The sequence below is a fragment of the Pteropus medius genome, unplaced genomic scaffold (genome assembly GCF_902729225.1).
Source record: "Pteropus medius unplaced genomic scaffold, Ma_sr-lr_union100, whole genome shotgun sequence".
Taxonomy (NCBI): domain Eukaryota; kingdom Metazoa; phylum Chordata; class Mammalia; order Chiroptera; family Pteropodidae; genus Pteropus; species Pteropus medius.
Window position 1 is genome coordinate 9,714,322 of NW_024347788.1, and position 17,374 is coordinate 9,731,695.

General features: G+C 39.1%; 2 protein-coding genes and 1 pseudogene across 2 annotated transcripts in view; 1 reads left to right on the forward strand and 2 right to left on the reverse strand.

Annotated features, from left to right (window-relative positions):
- The window catches only part of GTF2F2 (general transcription factor IIF subunit 2), a 112,858-nt gene that overhangs the window by 39,030 nt on the left and 56,454 nt on the right, over nucleotides 1-17,374 (forward strand). The gene's annotated exons all lie outside the window — the stretch shown is intronic.
- On the reverse strand, nucleotides 7,022-7,140 carry LOC120614585 (uncharacterized; annotated as a pseudogene).
- KCTD4 (potassium channel tetramerization domain containing 4) lies at nucleotides 11,600-13,497 on the reverse strand. The gene has a single exon (XM_039877245.1). It carries the CDS (start codon nucleotides 13,301-13,303, stop codon nucleotides 12,524-12,526), a length of 780 nt encoding a protein of 259 aa, XP_039733179.1. The 5' UTR covers nucleotides 13,304-13,497; the 3' UTR covers nucleotides 11,600-12,523.

Genomic DNA, 17,374 nt, shown 5'->3' on the forward strand with positions numbered 1-17,374 from the left:
GTAAAGGCAGAAGAGGAAGTGCTTGAAGATGATCAGGTTCCGGGGTGAACTCATGACTGTAACTCATGAATTTACTGGGGTAAGAAACCGAATCCGGCCTGCAGGCCTGTTTTATTCAGCTTGACTTTTGTTTTGTTTTTAATGAATATTGATTTTAGGCAGGGCGTTCATTCTCCAATGGCCAGAATAGTAACCGTTATTTCTTATTTCCTACTCCGTTGTTTTCCAGTTATTTTATCTGCCCCATCCTGAAAACATTTGGATTTGAGACTGATTTTAGTCCAGTTTCCTTTGTCAGAGTAGCAGAATTATTTTAAATGATTCAAGAAGCAGAACTAGAGACCAGTCTCTCTGCTCCGTGTGCACGTCCTTCCTTCCATGGACAGAATAGGAAAGAAGTGAATAGATGAGTGAAGGCGAAGTGATATCGCTTTGGACACAAGACGAAGTAACGTGCTGTGTGGTTTTTGCTGTAGGAGTCCAGACAGAACTTTCAAGTAAACAGGTTTAAGGACTCTGGGGAGTCCGTGTGACTGTTGCAAAGCATTCTGCTATTTATTCTGCACCTCCGAGGCAAATAATAAGGAGTCATAGTGGAACACTATAGATTTCTCTTTCCATGTGAAGTTAGCAGAAAAAAAAAAAAATCCCGGAGTGGGAATCTTAATATTCCTGAAAGTTACCAGGCTTATCTTAGTGATGAATCACATAGTTTTATTTGGTTAGGGAATTAAGAAATTCAACAGTAGAGACTAACGGATTGTTTATACTTCCCAACTATAATTTAGGATGAAAAGCACTGTGATTCACTATCTAAAAAATAACTATGGCCCTTAAAAATTCATTTGTACAGTGCTTTACAGAATACTGTCACAGTTCTATCACATGTTTCTCAAGAATTCTGAGGAGAAATAAATAACGTGAGGTGGTTTGAGCAGATTTAATTCGACCACCTATTATCAGATAGTTATTATACAAAGCCCCGAGGACCAAATATTTTGAAGAGCCACAGTTCCCATCCGCAGAGAGTTAGTGTCTAAGGTGGTGCGGGGAGGGAGGAGAAAGGGAAGCAGCGGGTCTCCCTGGAGGACTGAGAAGCTTCACGAAGGATCCAGCATATGAGTTCAGACCTTAAGTATCAGGGGTCTGCCCTAAGCGAGCAAGGCATGCGTGTCACGTCCCGAAACAGCACGTGTGGCAGTTCGAGAGCATGGCAGATCACTGCCAGCGTGTAACGGACGACGCATGGGGTCAGGAGACTCGGGACCGGGAGCGAATCCAGCTGAAGTGGTGGCTGCGTTTCCCGACTCTGGTGGCGGAAAACGGTGGTTCCCGAGCACGTGTGAATCGAGGAAGGGGCCGGGAGTGTTGAAGGCTGGCAGTGTCCCCGCGTGTGGGGCGGGCCGTGGTGCAGGGGCTCTCAAGGGCTAAAGGGCGCCACTCCACAAAGGTTCGGAGGAAGGAGGAGAAGGGGAGTAATGCTGTGTCTCTCTTCTGATGTCTCTGTTCTTTCCATGCTGTACTCTGGAATTGTTGTTTTCCCTGTATTCCAGCTCACTCAGCCTTTCTTCAGTTGTGTCTAATGTGCTATTTAAGCTCGCCCAGTGAGGTTTCGATTTTCCTTACTAGATGTCCTGTTCGATTCTTTCCTTGAATCTGTGACACTTTTCCTTGTAGAGGGATTGAGAAATTTTTGGCAGTCATCTTCAGAGACAATCTGCCACAACCACATTAAACCAAGAAATGAGAGTTCCCATGTCTAGGGTGTGGGGTGTAGATGTGAGGGCGAGTAATTAAAGGATCGGAGTCATTAGGTTATTTATTTATTTTTTTAACTACATTTCACTTTCTTTTAACAAGCTGTTGATTCTCTGTTACGAAAGATTAGGACATTATTTTCCTCAAAACACAATTTCTCAATTTTTATTCATTGTGCTTTCACTTTGTCGAGGCTTTAAAGATTAACATTCTGTTCCTGCTGTTTAACCTTAGTACTAATTTTGAATAGCTTTGTACTGTCTTCTGGTCTGATTGTGCTCTAATTCCTGAATTATTAATTTTCATTTATCTCTTTATCATGTAGATTTCAACATCAGATCCTTTTTTTTTTCCCCAAAAAAGGTTCGTGGGTGACTTTTACAAAATATGCATAGTTTCTTTTCAGCTCCGTTATAGAATTTTAGTCTCCATTTTAGACCCAATATTTTGTGTTTATTTTAGATACATAGTTATAATTTTACATAGAGAGAAAATAAATAACATATAGGGCTATCTTGTATTCCTCAGAGTTCTAGGTAACTGATAACTGCTTATTTTTCCGGTGGCGGCACAATTAATAACTGCTTATTTTTACGGTGGCGGCACAATTAATAACTGCATATTTTTATGGTGGCGGCACAGTAAATGCTTCTTAGAATCGATTTACTTAGCGAACCATACTTTTCTTTTTTCTCCTCTCCGCACTTCCTGTTTTTATTTCCGTCGATGTCGAAATGTAATTTTTAATAAGTTCGTTTTGTTTTAATTGTAAACTCTGATTTAACTTGGTCAGTATTGCTTACATGTAAAAAACGATTGCTCATTGTAGTTTTCTCTAGTTGCATGTGTTTGTGGTGAAATGAATTGTTATTTCTGCGGGCTTATATAACGGGCCTGTTAATTACCTTAATGCATTGCTCTAAGAAGTTTTTATTCAATTTTTCTTTAATAAAAATTATTGTTTTTCACGTATATCAACGTTTTCTTCAGAAAGGTATAGTGACAGCATGACTTTTTTTTTTAAGAAGTATGTTTCTGTACTGGTAAATTGCCCATCTCTTAAGTGGTCCTTGCCATATATAGTCATCAGAAGACAAAAGCGATAATTCATGTATCTTGGCATCAGTTCCCTTCACACACCTCCCTCCCTTCTCGCTGGCTGCCTCAAAATCAAAGGGTCACACGTCACATTTCAACTAATGGCAGCTTGGAATTAATTTTCTTATTCATAGTAGTTTTAAGGAACGTCATGGTTATTACTTCAAAATAATAAATCAGAGTTAGTAAAAAAGGTTGGCCAGCGAGATTTGGGTGGGGAGAATCCTTGAACAGATAGCTAAGAATGTTTTAAACATTCTTGTCCAGCTACTTACATATATAAACATTTCTTTCTGATACTATTAAAAACAATCATATTTTCATTATAAAGTTGTATGAACACTTTTCTATAGATAGAGAAAAAAAAAAACACAGCTTTCTACTTTACAAAGCTAAAGGTAGAATTTAGATCAACAAATGGATGCTGTGATTTTTCAGAGAGCGTTCTGGAACCTGACCTGACTGCTGAAGTAAAACCCTCCTCAACCTTTCAGTAGCTCCGAAACCATAGACACATTTCTTTGTCAAACTTCAGTTTCTCCATCTGTAAATTAGACAGGGCAGTAACAAAAGGGCCCGGCACTGGTTAATGCTCAGTAAACAGTAGTGACCTTTTCCTCTTTATTTTAGTCTTTCATGTTTATATTTATTGTTATAGTCGTTGTTGTTGTAATTCTACATACATAACATGAGCCCCTAATTGCAAGGGCTAACTAAGATTTTGAACAGAGATGAGCAATAGACTTAAGGTAAAGGTCTTAGGCTGCAAAGACAGTTTTAAATAATTGTCCAGTGTAAACATGCTGGTAGAATACGAGTAAGAAAATCAATCGCTTTGGCCTCTATCAAAGTACAATAAAATTTAAAAGAAATCTCTCATTAACATGAAGCCAGCAGAAGACATGACTAGCCACTTCAGCTTCATCTGTCCTCCTCCTCTTCGATTTTCTGAAAGCTTGGTCAGGACTTAGGTTAGCAGGCATCTTCCTCGAGTGCTTCAGAGTAAGACCTCTCTGTTTGTCTTTGTCTTTATCCTGTTCGATTATTTGATACCCTCCCTATAAATCACTGGAAGCTAAGAGGTGCCTGGTTCCAGGGCAGCAGTCAGGGCCGTTTAACTGTGTTGGTCTTAATTGACATCTTTCGTTTAGTAGTTTGCAAAATACTGTTTCCTTCCAATGGACTCTTTTACACGTATATTCTAAGTCTTCTAATGATTTTTAAGTAATTTGCCTCCCAGGCGACTGTAAAATAAGGTTTTAAGCAACAGTAACTTTATATTTTTTGCATTCTAAACCTTCCCCAGCCTCCTCAAATGCCAAACTTGCCTGCCTCCCTGGCATCTCTCAGCAGACGCCCTTATTCCATGTTACACAAAGAACAGCTTCTATTAGCTAAGAAACCCTCATAATGCTACTACCAAACCCACCAGTAGAACTGTGTTTGTACCTGTCTGCCTTCTTCCGTGGACGGGCTTTCTCTTCCTGATGGAAGCCAGTTCCTTGGGTGTGCTCTGGACTCCATCTCCTTCCTTCTTTTCGAGAACTTTATACTATGGATTGTCTTTTGTTTCTCCTGAATATACAGTCTCCCCTCCTCAGTCTCATCAGTTGCCTCAAATTGTAAACATTTAAAACAAAAATCCAATCTGTTAAAAAAATACCTTGCCCCAGATTCTTTTGGGAGTTTTCTGAACTTATCTTTTTTTAAATTTTATTTTGTATAAGTGTGTGAACTTAAGCATTAATGCCCCAGTGTTTTAACTTAAGTGTAAAAAAGCTCGCAGTAGCTTTTCTTAATCCTTCTGTTGACATGTTCATGGAGGGACTGTCTAATTATTTGAGTAGTTTGTCACAGGCTTATTAATTTAAAAACCTGAAGATAATACTAGCTACTTATGGAACAAAAGGCTGCGTGCTGGTTAAAGCCTCAGACCCCTCTCTCTGTCTGGAGGTGGCTTTTTATGAAACTTTCTTCATCTTTTACCATTTCTGAAAACTTGGCCGTGTCTACGAGCTTCCGCCAGTTCAGTTATCAGACTCCGTTTCTCCTTCCTCGTTTTCTTTCCTGACTCCGTCCCCAAAGACTACAGCAGCATACGGGATGCTCTTAATCCTCGGTGTTTTCTAATTGCTTGATGCTACCAGGAAACAGCAGGGGCTTGTGCTCCTGTCCAGCCACCCCCACGCCCCTCCCCGTGCCCCCAAAGTGAGGGAGGGATGTATAGTAGAAAAGTCTCAGAAATCTGTAAAGTTGTTCCTTTGCTTATACAGTCCATGAATACCCTCCCCGGCCCTCACTTGCTTAAAGGTATTCTGTTTGTTCTTAGACGTTCCCGTGGAAGAATGCCTCGCTAGTTTTTAGGAATCGGGGCGGTGGTCATTTCCTGGTAGCTCCTCCTCTGTATCCAGTTCAACGAGGACTCCGTGCCTGAGTGAGGGAAAGCTCCTGGCTCGCGGGGTTTCTTTCCCGCCTGGGCGTGTCCCTCACCCGCCAGTCACCCTTGTCCTCTCCGTACTTGTCCCCCACGTGTCTCGGAAGCGGGTTCTCGCGCCCAGTTTCTTTTCGTTTCAGACTCACCAGAAGAGCTGGGTCCCCTCTGGGTTAGCTCTGGCACGTTCCAGTACCGTAGTCCAGGCCTCAGCCTGCTCCAGTGAGCGGACCCCAGCCTTCTTCAGCATTATCTTGCGCGTCTTCGAGGCTCGTGTCCTCCACCGACACCGAGTCTCTCACTGAGTTCCTGGTGTCTGATCGGCAGAAGGTGTCACACACTGGTTAAAAGCTTGGCACTTTGGAGGGTGCTTACTAGTGTGACAGTGGCCAGTTGCCTAACTCTCCGAGTCTGTGTCCTCATCTGTAAAACGGGTCTGGCCACTTCTGTGAGCCAGGATTAACAGACATCCCAAAACAGCGGTCACTCAAACAGCCTTCCTTGTAGAGGAAATTCCGGGCTAAGAAGCCCGGGTCCGGTAGGCTGATCCCATGGTTACCGGCAACCGTCTGTCATCGTTAGTCTGTGGCTTCCATCCGGGTGATGCAGGGTGACTTCTGCAGTTAGAGCCGTCGCGTCCATGTCCCAGGCAGTGAAACGGAGGCGGCAGGGCGGGGCAAAAGGCTCGCCTGGCCTTGTAACCCTTCACAGGGCCTTGTCCAGACCTCACGCCCCCCAAGTTTGGCTGACATTCCATCGGTCGGAATGCGATAACTTGGCCACAGCAGCTGCCACAGAACACTGGGAAATACAAGGATTTATCTGGTCCGGTGGCCACCCCGGTGGTGACAGGTGGTGACAGGCGCCCAGGAGCGTAAAAGCGCCCTGCGCGTCTGGCGTTTTTACGACCTCTGCTGCAAGGTCAGGTGACCAGCACATCCCATTCATAGACCTTCCCAGGGGAGTGTCTCCTAGGGTATCGGAATTCCCGAAACTTAGGCACACAACCGCAGGTGATTTCTCTGAAGGGGAGAGGTAGGTAAGGAGCGCTCGCCCCCTCGCCCCCTCGCCGGAACCGGAGCTTCAGTGGGCGCGGTTTCCGCCTTTTCACGTCATTAGCAGTTCTTAAAATTGACTTAGTCGACATGTCTCTTTTTACTTTGATTTTTAAATTCTCAACTGCTTCTCTTTCTCACTGCCTTAAACCAAAAAGATCCTTGTTTTGGTACATATTTACCTTTTGAAAGATAAAGGCATTTAAAAATGCCTTTAAAAGTCATTTAAAAATGCCTTTAAAAGTCATTTAAAAATGTTTTATTACATTCTTCAGTTACATTTAAAGTCTTAGTGTGATACAAAGTGAAGAATGGGAGTGATTTTACTTAATGCATGGCCTTCAGCTTCACTAAACACCTTGGTTTTAACTGTTAAATTTTTATATCCAGCTCCGTTATTTTTCTGTGTACCCATCACCTAGTGAATTTTACAATATACAATTTTTTTGTTCTTTAGTAGGAAGAAATATAGGTGAACCACCTTTTCTTGCCTTTTACTAAGTACAATTGGCTTATCCAAATAATCTAAATTTTGAAAAGATAGAAGAGGAGAAGGAAATAAAACTGGGAACCAAAATGACATTTTTTGCGGCAGGGGGGTAGGCGAGACAACCCTTGGTTGACCTCACAGACTGCAAGGACCTTGTCCGGTTACAATCCCTTGTTTTTTTATGTTTTACATCTACAGCACCTGGGCTTCCTCGGTGGTCTCCCATCCAAGTACTAACCAGGCCCGACCCTGCTTGGCTTCTGAGATCAGAAGGGATCGGGCTTGTTCAGAGTAGCATGGCCGTAGACCCAAAATAACATTTTAATAAAGCCTGCTTCCAGTTTTCAAGGTAGCTGAATATTTATATACTGAAACCTAATGTTATTTTTTGACTGTTGCAACAAGTAGACATATATTTACCATGAAGGTCTGTGGTTGTCTTTTTTGGTTTGTCGTTATATAAATCATTCGCCTATGACTTAGATTCTTTTGTTTGGTGTTTCTCTCCCAGAATCATCCAACCTTTATAATAATTATTTCTGCATACAGCTGTATGTAGTCTTTCCTTTTGCTTTCTATACGTGTTTCTTTAAAAATACCTATACATGGGTAGGAAAAATATGCAAAAATAAATAGTTTTGCTAGGATGTAACATCATGGGTGTCTGCATTCATATTATTTTTAATGTGTTTTTAAACAATAAGTATAAATAAGAATTCATCAAATGGTATGGTACCCAAAGTAAATGCTACCATTGATATCAAAGTTAGTGTCATTCAACAGTTCTTAACCTTAAAAATGAGTTAATAAACATCTATTATAACGAGGCAGAATCAGTGGGGATGGAATTAGGAAATCAGACTTGCTCAATTTTCCACTTTAATAGGGTAGGAAAACATGTACTGAATATCCTGGAAGACAGTAATCAAAATTACTTTTAAAAAATTGGGCTTGTCTTCAGAAAGGAATTTTCAGAAAATAACTTGATCATTTAAAAAGCACATATAACTACTAAAACTTGCTTTTAAATGTCACCGAATACTCTGAAATCTGGGTTTGGAAAAACCTGTCATGCCATTAGGTTAACTTTTATATGACATTTAAGATATTGTGCCATTCAATGAATTTATATTTTATGCTAAGGAATAATTTTTTAAAGATATATGATAAAGAAATGTATTACAATTATCTTAGTCTTTAATGTCCAATTCATTATTTTTTCTCAGGTAACCAATGACTTAAATAAAACTAGAGTTTCCACATTTTATATACAAAATGCTTAATGTACATTTTTTGCATTTTTGGACTATTTAATTAAATATAGGTCATTTCTAAGCAATTTATAAGATTTATGTTAGTGATTTTTGTTTGATAGAAACTCTTGAACTGTTGTGTATTTTTGTCAAGAGAAGTAAGAATACCGTCACCTCTTTATAAATTATTTTAGGCAGATTTTAAATTTCATCTTAGATGTTTCTCCCTGCCCAGCACATTTTCCTTTATCACCACCCCTTTAGTGTTTGTTCACAGAAGCAAATTAATTTTAATATTAGCTTAAGCAAAATATATTAGGAAGACAAGTCTGCTAGAGAAGTAGCCGTTGTCCAAATCAAAGCTAAGTGCAGATAACTTCTGAGCTGCCTGCTGTTTCAGATAGTCCATATTACATCTCTGCTTTTCAAGAATCCCTGTGATTCAGGTGCTCTCATTTTAACCTTGACTGACATCATTGCAGGTCAAAGCACTTATCATTTATTATGGTTATCTTTAAGATTGTGTTATCACATATATTACAGCGTACTGATTTTAAATTGCTAATGGAACAGCTGCAATGATTATATTGTTCTTGTAGTTTTGTACATGAAGCTAGATCAAAGTCCCAAGAAACTCATCATATGTAACTTTAATACAAATGAAAACCGTATTTGTTGTAGCAATTAAAAGTATATTCGTATATCTTATAGTATTCATTACAATATTAAGCATGTTTCTTCACAGAAACAAATTAATTTTACTATTAGCTTAAGCGAAATATGATTAGGAAGATAAGTCTGCTGGCGAAGTAGCCATTGTACATTTGGAAGTTAGAAGTTCTCTCTTCTGTTCATGTTTAAGTCAAAAGTCTAATTAATGTCAGTGTGTGTTTTTGTGCCTATTATTCATGGTTAGGTCATGAAGCTACCTTTACACTGGATAATAACCAGTGCTCATTGAAAGCCCGTGAAGAGTGAGACGCTTTACATATAATTTAGAATTTAATTGAAGCCTTATAAAAACTCTATCAACTAATCATTATTATATCCATTTTACTGTGAGGCTGTTTAAGTTCAAAGAAGTTAAGAATCTTGCTTACAGTCATGTTAGTGAAGTTAACTGAATTTGAACCCAAGTCTGACTCTGGAGCCCATGTGTGTTTCACTGTACATCAGTTAGGTAGACTGTACAAGTCATAAAAAGTTAACCTCCTTTTCAGTTACCCTGATATGTGAAAATCTAGATGAACTAATAAACAGATTTGGGATATTCTTTGCTCTTGTGAGATGACTCACGTTATGTTCTTCAAATGGCATAACATTAAAAATATTATGTGTCATCCAAAAATCTAGTTTCACTAAGCATTGTAAGAGTACCTGCATTGTGAGATTTTGTCAGGTGAGGCAAACCTGTATTTTCATATTCTGTATTCAGCACGTACTTCAAGAATGCCTGTTTCATGCCAGTTTCTAGGTGTTAGGGATGTAAGGGGCCTGCAGAAGCAGACACGGTTCCTGCCGGCTCTAGAACTGGAATACGTGGGTTCATATCTTGGCTCCACCTTTACTTCTTAATAACCATGTGATCTTAGCAGGGTTCTTAGTCCTCTGAGTCTCTTTCTTCATCTGTAAAAATGGAAGACTAACAGTACCTTTCTTAGGGTCCTCATGAGGATTACTTAAGGTTATGTATGTTCATCCCATCATGTCTGGCATATGATAAATAAAACAATATTACCTTTTATTATCATCTTAGAAAGCATTTGCCATATAAGTAATTTTCTTTTTTAAAAATAACAACAAGCTTAATCTGTGTCATTATCTTCAGTCTGGGATAGTAGTTATCTTTCTTATATTATTTGAAAAGTCTCATAAGTGTTTCATTTGTTCTGCGTGCTGCCATAAACATTTTAGAAATACAGCATACCAGAAGCTATGTTTTATTTTTCACATTTTAAGAACAGTGCTGCAGTCACTGTTGGGGTCAGTCTGAATACAGGAGTATATACGTTTTGTTCATGCCAGGTATAGTAACCTACTTTTTTCACCTTTCTCCTGAAAAAGAAGGTAAGAAGTCACTTTGTGGTTTTTTTCTTTGGAGAACAGTGAGTGCAGACAAAAATATTATGACAGCTTCATTCTGACTTAACGATTGCATTTCGTATTTCTTGAGGTTTATGAATATTTTTAGAAAATAGTAAAATTAAAAAGTAGGTATTTTTTCTACACTTGCAACAACACAATATTTAGGCACTTGAATACGTAAATCCAAGTGCAAGTAATTTTGCATTTTAAAAGGTACATTTATTAAAAGTTACAAGAGTAAGTATTGTAGTCAAATTTACTTCTAGATTATTAAGTTGTTTGATAAATCATGTCATGATTTGTCATGAGCTAGAGGAGGAATTATATGCATCCAGATACAGTTTTTTAGAGACAGACATAAAATGCATGACAGATTTTTTTAAGTAGTGGTTTCCATCAATAATCTGTTTTAAAGTTAAATTCTCTTTTTGTGAATTGATACAAAAACCTTACTTATACTTCTAAGAAAATTTGTTTAATTATCTCTTGAAGAAAGATACATCAGGGCTGTTTTTTATCTGTAATGAAATCCTGTTAGAGAAATCTTGCTTTGACATTAAATCACTACCATGATTTTCATTACCAAAGTCCAAATGCCAAGGAAAAGTCAGCTCATAAGCTGGACATGTATATAAACAGTTCAATTATAGTAACAGCTAAAATAGTTTATGATTATTTTCTATTTTCATAGTTCCTTTTAATCCCGATTAATCCATTTTCAAGTACATAAAGAAAAATTTGATGTTTTAGTAGAAAGTTTTTTCTTGTTATATATAAAAGAAAGTTGTGTGGTTGATTAGGAGTATTTTTTTAATGTGAATTTTAAAAAGACTTTTTGTATAACAGATTTTAAAATATTTCTTTTAGTACATACAGCCAACTTTCATCATTACCTTAGATATTGTAGCTAGAAGTCAGTTATAGTTCTAAGGATATTAACTTTGCTGCTAATTCTAAATTTATATGTGTAAGCCAACTTTTGGCATATATGGTAATTTATATAATAACGTCGGTCAAGATTTTCAGAAATCTTTTGTTGAAGTTTGTTAAAATTGAGATTTAGTTACCAGTTTTAATGGTTAAATTTTAAAGGAGCAAATTTAAAATGTTATTTGTTCTTAGAATCCAAAGAAAATAAGTGGCATAGAAATGATTAGCTGTTCATTGGGAGGAAAAAAATGCACTCACATTTAAAGCTGAGTTTCTAGATTATTTCATTGAGACAGCCACATATAAAATTTAATTTTAAAGAATAACTGCTTGATTCGCATGAAGTAAAGAAATTAAACACAATTCAATGAGTCTCAGATTTAGCATCAGAAGAGGTACTGAAAAAGAATCAATGAAGTTCTTTCATAAGAATAATGTTTAGTGATGCTAATTTAGTATTTGTGAGCTTGATAAATGAATAGATTAAAATTTAGAGTGCTTCTGAAAACGAACTCCTGTATTACTCTAATACCATACTCTGTTAAAACTAAGTTGTTCACACTGTGATGGAGCTCAGCCTGCAAAGAAACACATTTGCTGATTTTTGTCACTTGCAAGACCAGCCACGGTTACTGTATCCTGCTAGTTGACTACATCAATGCAGAACAATGTGTGAAATCATCTAGTGGTACTGCTTGTTTTAAAAGTGACATATGTAACTTTTTATTATATTATTAATACAAGCAAAGAAGCTGTTAGTGCTTTTATTTTTATTTTTTATTTTCATCAAGCAGTTTTCTAGGAATGTTGAGCAGTATATCAATTCAACTGTAATTCTGGTATGCAATACAGAAACTGTGAATGAGCTTTTGGTGCCTGCTATTAAAAATTAAATCAATAGCTTTAAAACCTTGCAGTCTCATTTGGTTTCACTACACTGTTTTAGTAGATCTGAACATCTATTTTGCTCTCGGTGGTTAATTTTACAGTTCAGTTTCTTTGTAGATTTTTGCCATTAAGTAGAAAGGATTTTAAATCTTGTAGCCCCTTAAAATATTTTATTACCACTTACGTAAATGAATGATAACGTACATGCTTGTTTATTGTGGAAGCACCCAAGACATTCTGATTGAAAAACAGCTTAAGGACAAATAAACAAATAGCAAAAGCATTCAGTCTTTATTTACAGTATGTAGATGGTCACTGTTTTCGGTTTAAAGTGTGAGAGTCTGATCAGCAGGAAACCCTACAGAAGGACATCTGGAGCAACAGAATTTACATACCGCGAGCTTACAGTAATTGATGAGCAGCAGGGCTCTGAATGCAGAGCTGGCTGGGCACGTTGTCTGGGATGCCTTTGACGCTGTGGTTTTCCGAAGCTTGCTGGCTGCATGCTTGTTGCCTTTGTTTGTGGCACAGGTAATTACTTGATAAAATGAAGTGCATCACTGTGAACAATTGACCCTTTGGAGCAGTCCAGGCTGGTCAGTAGTCTGAAGCCACACTTTAAGGCCATCATTATAGCCTCAAACTTAAGAGTTTCCAAGGTGCAGACAAAGGTGTTGTCCTCCTTCAGTACAAGTCGAGTGCCATTTTCAGACTTAATGAAGTATTTGAATTGAATGATGTTTGATGATATTGAAAACTCCTCTGGAAATCCGTCCAGCCTGCTTTTGGACACCAGGACGATGCGAGATTTTATTTTTGATATGAAATCAGGAGCATTGCAGAAGATTCTCAGTCCTTGGGAGCGATCGTGGTTGTCTGTTATTTCCAAGAAAGTGGTCTCTCTGGGCGTTAGCTGCTCCTTCTCCCACCTGGATTTCACCTCCTCCGCCAGTCCCTTGAGCTGAAAGAATTCTGCTTCTTGTGCGAGAAGTTGATTTTCTCGAAACCCTTCTGGCAGTAGAAGTTCTCCATTTCGTAGGAAGTTTAGGACATGCCTGAAGAGGAGCCCATCCCTGTCTATGAAATAATGACCATCAGCATCAAACGGGCAGAGGATTTTTCCATTTACTATACCTTCAAGGAAAGTGTCTGGGTACTTGGTCAGTGTTTGTTTTTGAGTAATGTATAAATATCCACCCACGTTGAGGGTCATCAGCGTGGATTTGCAGTTCTTTCCTTGATCAGCATCTTCCAGGCTGTTGTGTTTCCCTTCATATTCCTTTTCCTTTTCTCTCCTGTTTAGTTTACGCTCCATTTTTGAAAATGCTATTTCAGATGCTAGTTCAGCTTGTTCTTCTTGGCTCTGAGATTTTTTAAAAAGAAACACTGCCAAACAAACACGCCTTTCTTCAGCTCCAGCCCGGTGATGGAATGGAAATGCTGGCAGCGTCGCCTGCTCTGTCCCCTGGGCTTTGCAGTAGGTGGCGTTTCAGCTGTGTATGCAGGAGCTTTCTGGAGTAAGACGGGGAGGGGAGGGGTGGATAATTTGCATTTAACTGTGTCAGGGAAGGAATTCGTTGTGAAAAGATTTTCATGTGCACTCTTTGACGTGATAAAAGTTACGCAGAATAAATTGAATTTCCTCTTGGCAGTTAAGGAATTACAGATGTTTAATTCTCCAGCTAAGTGTGAGTTTTTATCCATTTCTAAATGTCTGTTAAGTTGTTACTTAATACTGAATAACACTGTCATCTTTTGGAGAATAATGTATATCGAATTAGTGTCATTTTTAAAAGTAAATCGTAAATAGGAAACTTAAAGAAAAAGGCACTAGTATAGAATTTTCTCCTATAAAAAGTCACAAATTTCACAGTGGTGTAGTCACTTTGGAAACCCAACCGAGAATATTTAAACCTGTTATTTGTGACATGCACTTGAATCTAATTGGATTTGCATGTGGTTCTGATTTGGGGATCTTTAGTAAGCGAGAAGACGTTTTCTTAATTTCCTTTAACAAAAGGTCCTGCTTTTTTTTTTTTACCTGAAGGTAAAGATCAAATATAACCTTTGCAGTAATTTTTTTTTGGGGGGTTAAGATATTCTATGGAAAATTCATAAACTTGCCTCACTCTCTACCTGTTTTAGTGCTGAGCAAAATCCTTGGACTAATGTAGAAAATATAACTCTAGGTGTGTATGCGTGTGTGTGTGTGTGTGTGTGTGTGTGTGTGTGTGTGTGTGTGTGTTTGGGAAGATAAAAGAGTCAAAATACCTACTATAAAATGGTGTCACGGGAAAGTTAGTTGGTTTTTTGTTGTTGTTCTCAGTGTTCACAAGGATCAGAGAAAGAACCAAACCTAAGCTTTTTATTTTTAACTGTGGGAGCTGAAAAATGTGTGTATGGTGTTTCCCCTTTTTTTTTTCCTTCTTCCCCCTATAACTTGCCTTCCAAAGCGTTTTAGTGATCTGAGCTTTCAATTCTAGAATTTAAAGTCTCAGCAATGTGAACACGTCCCCAGTACACTATTATTTCCCTGGTCGGTCTGCTAAATTAGTCTGAGAAAACTACATTGTTCTCAATTAGACTAGATTTTATGTTAAGCTGATTTATATTTGTTTTTACATTAAAAGTTTTTTAAAATTATTCAACTATGTTGATAGAAATATTGGAGCAGGTTTTTCTAAAAATGCTACCTCATATTTTCTGTAAACCTTGTTAGATTTTTTTCAGATATAAAAAAATTATCTTCTTAATTATAGTAGATTTTGAATTTAACATTTATGTGTCATGGAGATTTATTAAAAGTTCATTGAAATCAAACTAGAAATCTAAGGTATACATTTTTTAGGGCTGAATTTTTGTCTAGAGACCATGAAATTCAGCCTCTTCATTTTACCAAACATGAAGCTGCATTCTAGAGAAATGTCAATGTTTTATCTAGAACTTGAGTTTGCTCAAGGGCAACACTTGGACTGAAGCTCCCTCCCAGTCCTGCACCACGTGTGACTGCCGTCACAGTCACACAGTTTCGTGTGTGTGTGTGTGTGTGTGTGTGTGTGTGTTGCCTTTGCTTTTTTGCAATTCTGTCTCTTCTAGGGATATGACTTTTTAAGAACTACTTCACAGTGGTGAAGATTTTTTTTTTGGTACAACTTGAAAATGTTTTCATGGGATTCTTATGTTACTCGTCGATACACACGAGTAGACCATATAATAGCAAAATCAAAGCATGTAACAGTTCGTTTATAGGTAAAGTCCTCTTTAAATGAACTTCACGGGACACAGTGTGTAGAGGATGACCACGGGGTGGCGGTGGACACTGCTCGTGTGTTCATGGGCATAGAGCTGAGCCCCGGGCGGTGGGCTCCCGCGGCAGGCAGGTGGACGGGGCTGCCGGACCGTGACTGCCCCCCACCTCCGGCCGCCACACACGGCCGCCAGCCTTTGCTGACTCGCTCACCTCTCGCTTCTGCTGCTTGGTTTTTAGAACTACTGGTGCTTGTTCTTTGTTTCTGTCGCTTGGCTGGACGGACCGAACCACCCCGTCCTGTGCCTCTGACCCTGATCATCATCACTCTCTCTACACTTCACGCTGGTGCTCTTGGCTTCTGCAGACCTGACGTGTGATTTGATTGCCACCTGTGGCCTGGTCTTAGTGGCTAGAAGCTTATCTGAATCCATAAGACTTTTCTTTTGTGTCCTGTTGCCCCATTTGCAGTCTTCAGAAAGATGGCACCCAGTAGGCCCCACCTCACCCCATCACCCCATGTCATCCTCGCTACAGAAGCTTCAGGGGTCGTTGATCATCGCTGCCTGACCTGGTCCACGTGCCCCCTCGGGGAGAGCAGCTTGTCTGCTTTTAGTCTGTTCTGAATTCACATTTACCTGCTTGGGGGGTGAGGGGAGTGTCATAAGGTCCACACAGCCCTCACTGTGGAGGTGATGCTTTAGTGTCGGCGCCCGGGGGAACGTCCCCGCTTTATGTGACTGCGTTTCTCTGCCTCACCGGAGATACGAGCCGGAATTAATCAGTTCAGTAGTTTCAGCAGAAGAGCTCAACCCACACGTCAAAGATGAGCTCGCTTAGATCCACTAGACTTGAGGGTTTCATCTGCTTTGCCGGCAGAAAGATTTTTTTTTTAAAGTGGGTGCCCAGTTTTCTGCTCAGCACCTTAGCCCATTATTAGAGTCAGATCACCTCCCTCCGACGTCTGTTTGCAAGAGGCCGTTAGCCAACTTGAGGATTTAGACAAAGCCATTGTCAGGTCCTTGGAATGAGTGTGTCCGTCGGTTAGGCCCAGATTCCTAACCAGACTCTAGCACACCTCCCAGCACGTGGTGATGCTCATCTCCACTGTCTGCGTTCCAGGCCAGTGGGAGGTGTTCCCCGTCTTACCCAGCAACCCCGATGGGAAGTGACGTCACCGTCATTACCGTGACTGAATGTGAGAAACAGTCATTTTGATATTCAGCTACGACTATTTTACTTCAGTGCTTTTTCTGTGTTAAAGAATAAAAATAAATTGCACAGTATAATGTATTAACATATTTCAGGAATCAAGAATTTTTCCGTTTTAATCTAATTCCCTGAATGTCCAAACTTTTGTTTTGTTTTGAAATAGAAATTTTGTTTGCGTTAGATGTTGTCTGGTACCAGGCTTGGACTAACCCAAGTGCATCCCTCGCCCACCACCCTCACCCACCACCTTATGGAGCCTGTCCAACCATCTATGCAGAGTGCTTGTGTCATCCTGGGATCGTTGGCTGTAACCTCTGGCCGGGAGGCCATGTGGTTGGGTAATTCCAGCCAGATGATACACTTGTAAATGTTCTGCAGTGTTGAACTGGGTCTTCAGAGAAGCCCAGAATCTTTGCTGCATCGGCCAAATTTTAAGCCTTGTTTCAGGAGTGTAGGAATGAATAATGTACTATGTATCAAAGGGAGCACAAATAAAAATGACATACTGAATGAGAAGTTCAGGCAAAATTCCATCATTTCATTGCTTTTCATTACAGAGGTAACCTTGAAAACAACTTAGTAATGATATTAACTCATATTTTAAATGTGCTTTGGGAGGTGAGTGTTTCAGGAAAACCTCTGTTTTATAATCCTATAAGCAGAAGTCATTTAAGTTTTTTAAAGCAAGTTTTCCTTTTTTTGAAGTGTAGCCTATGCATTATTATTCACTGGAAAATTTCATTGTAACCACATGAGCAAAGCATTTGCGTGAGCCATCAAATGAACACTGAAATTGTATTATTGTGTAGAACTCATTTTTTAATGCTATTTGACCAAACAGAATTTTGCCTTCTCTTTGGGAAAGAGATGTTATAAGTTAATAACTATTATCTACGATCTAAACATGAGGGACATTACTTGTGAAAG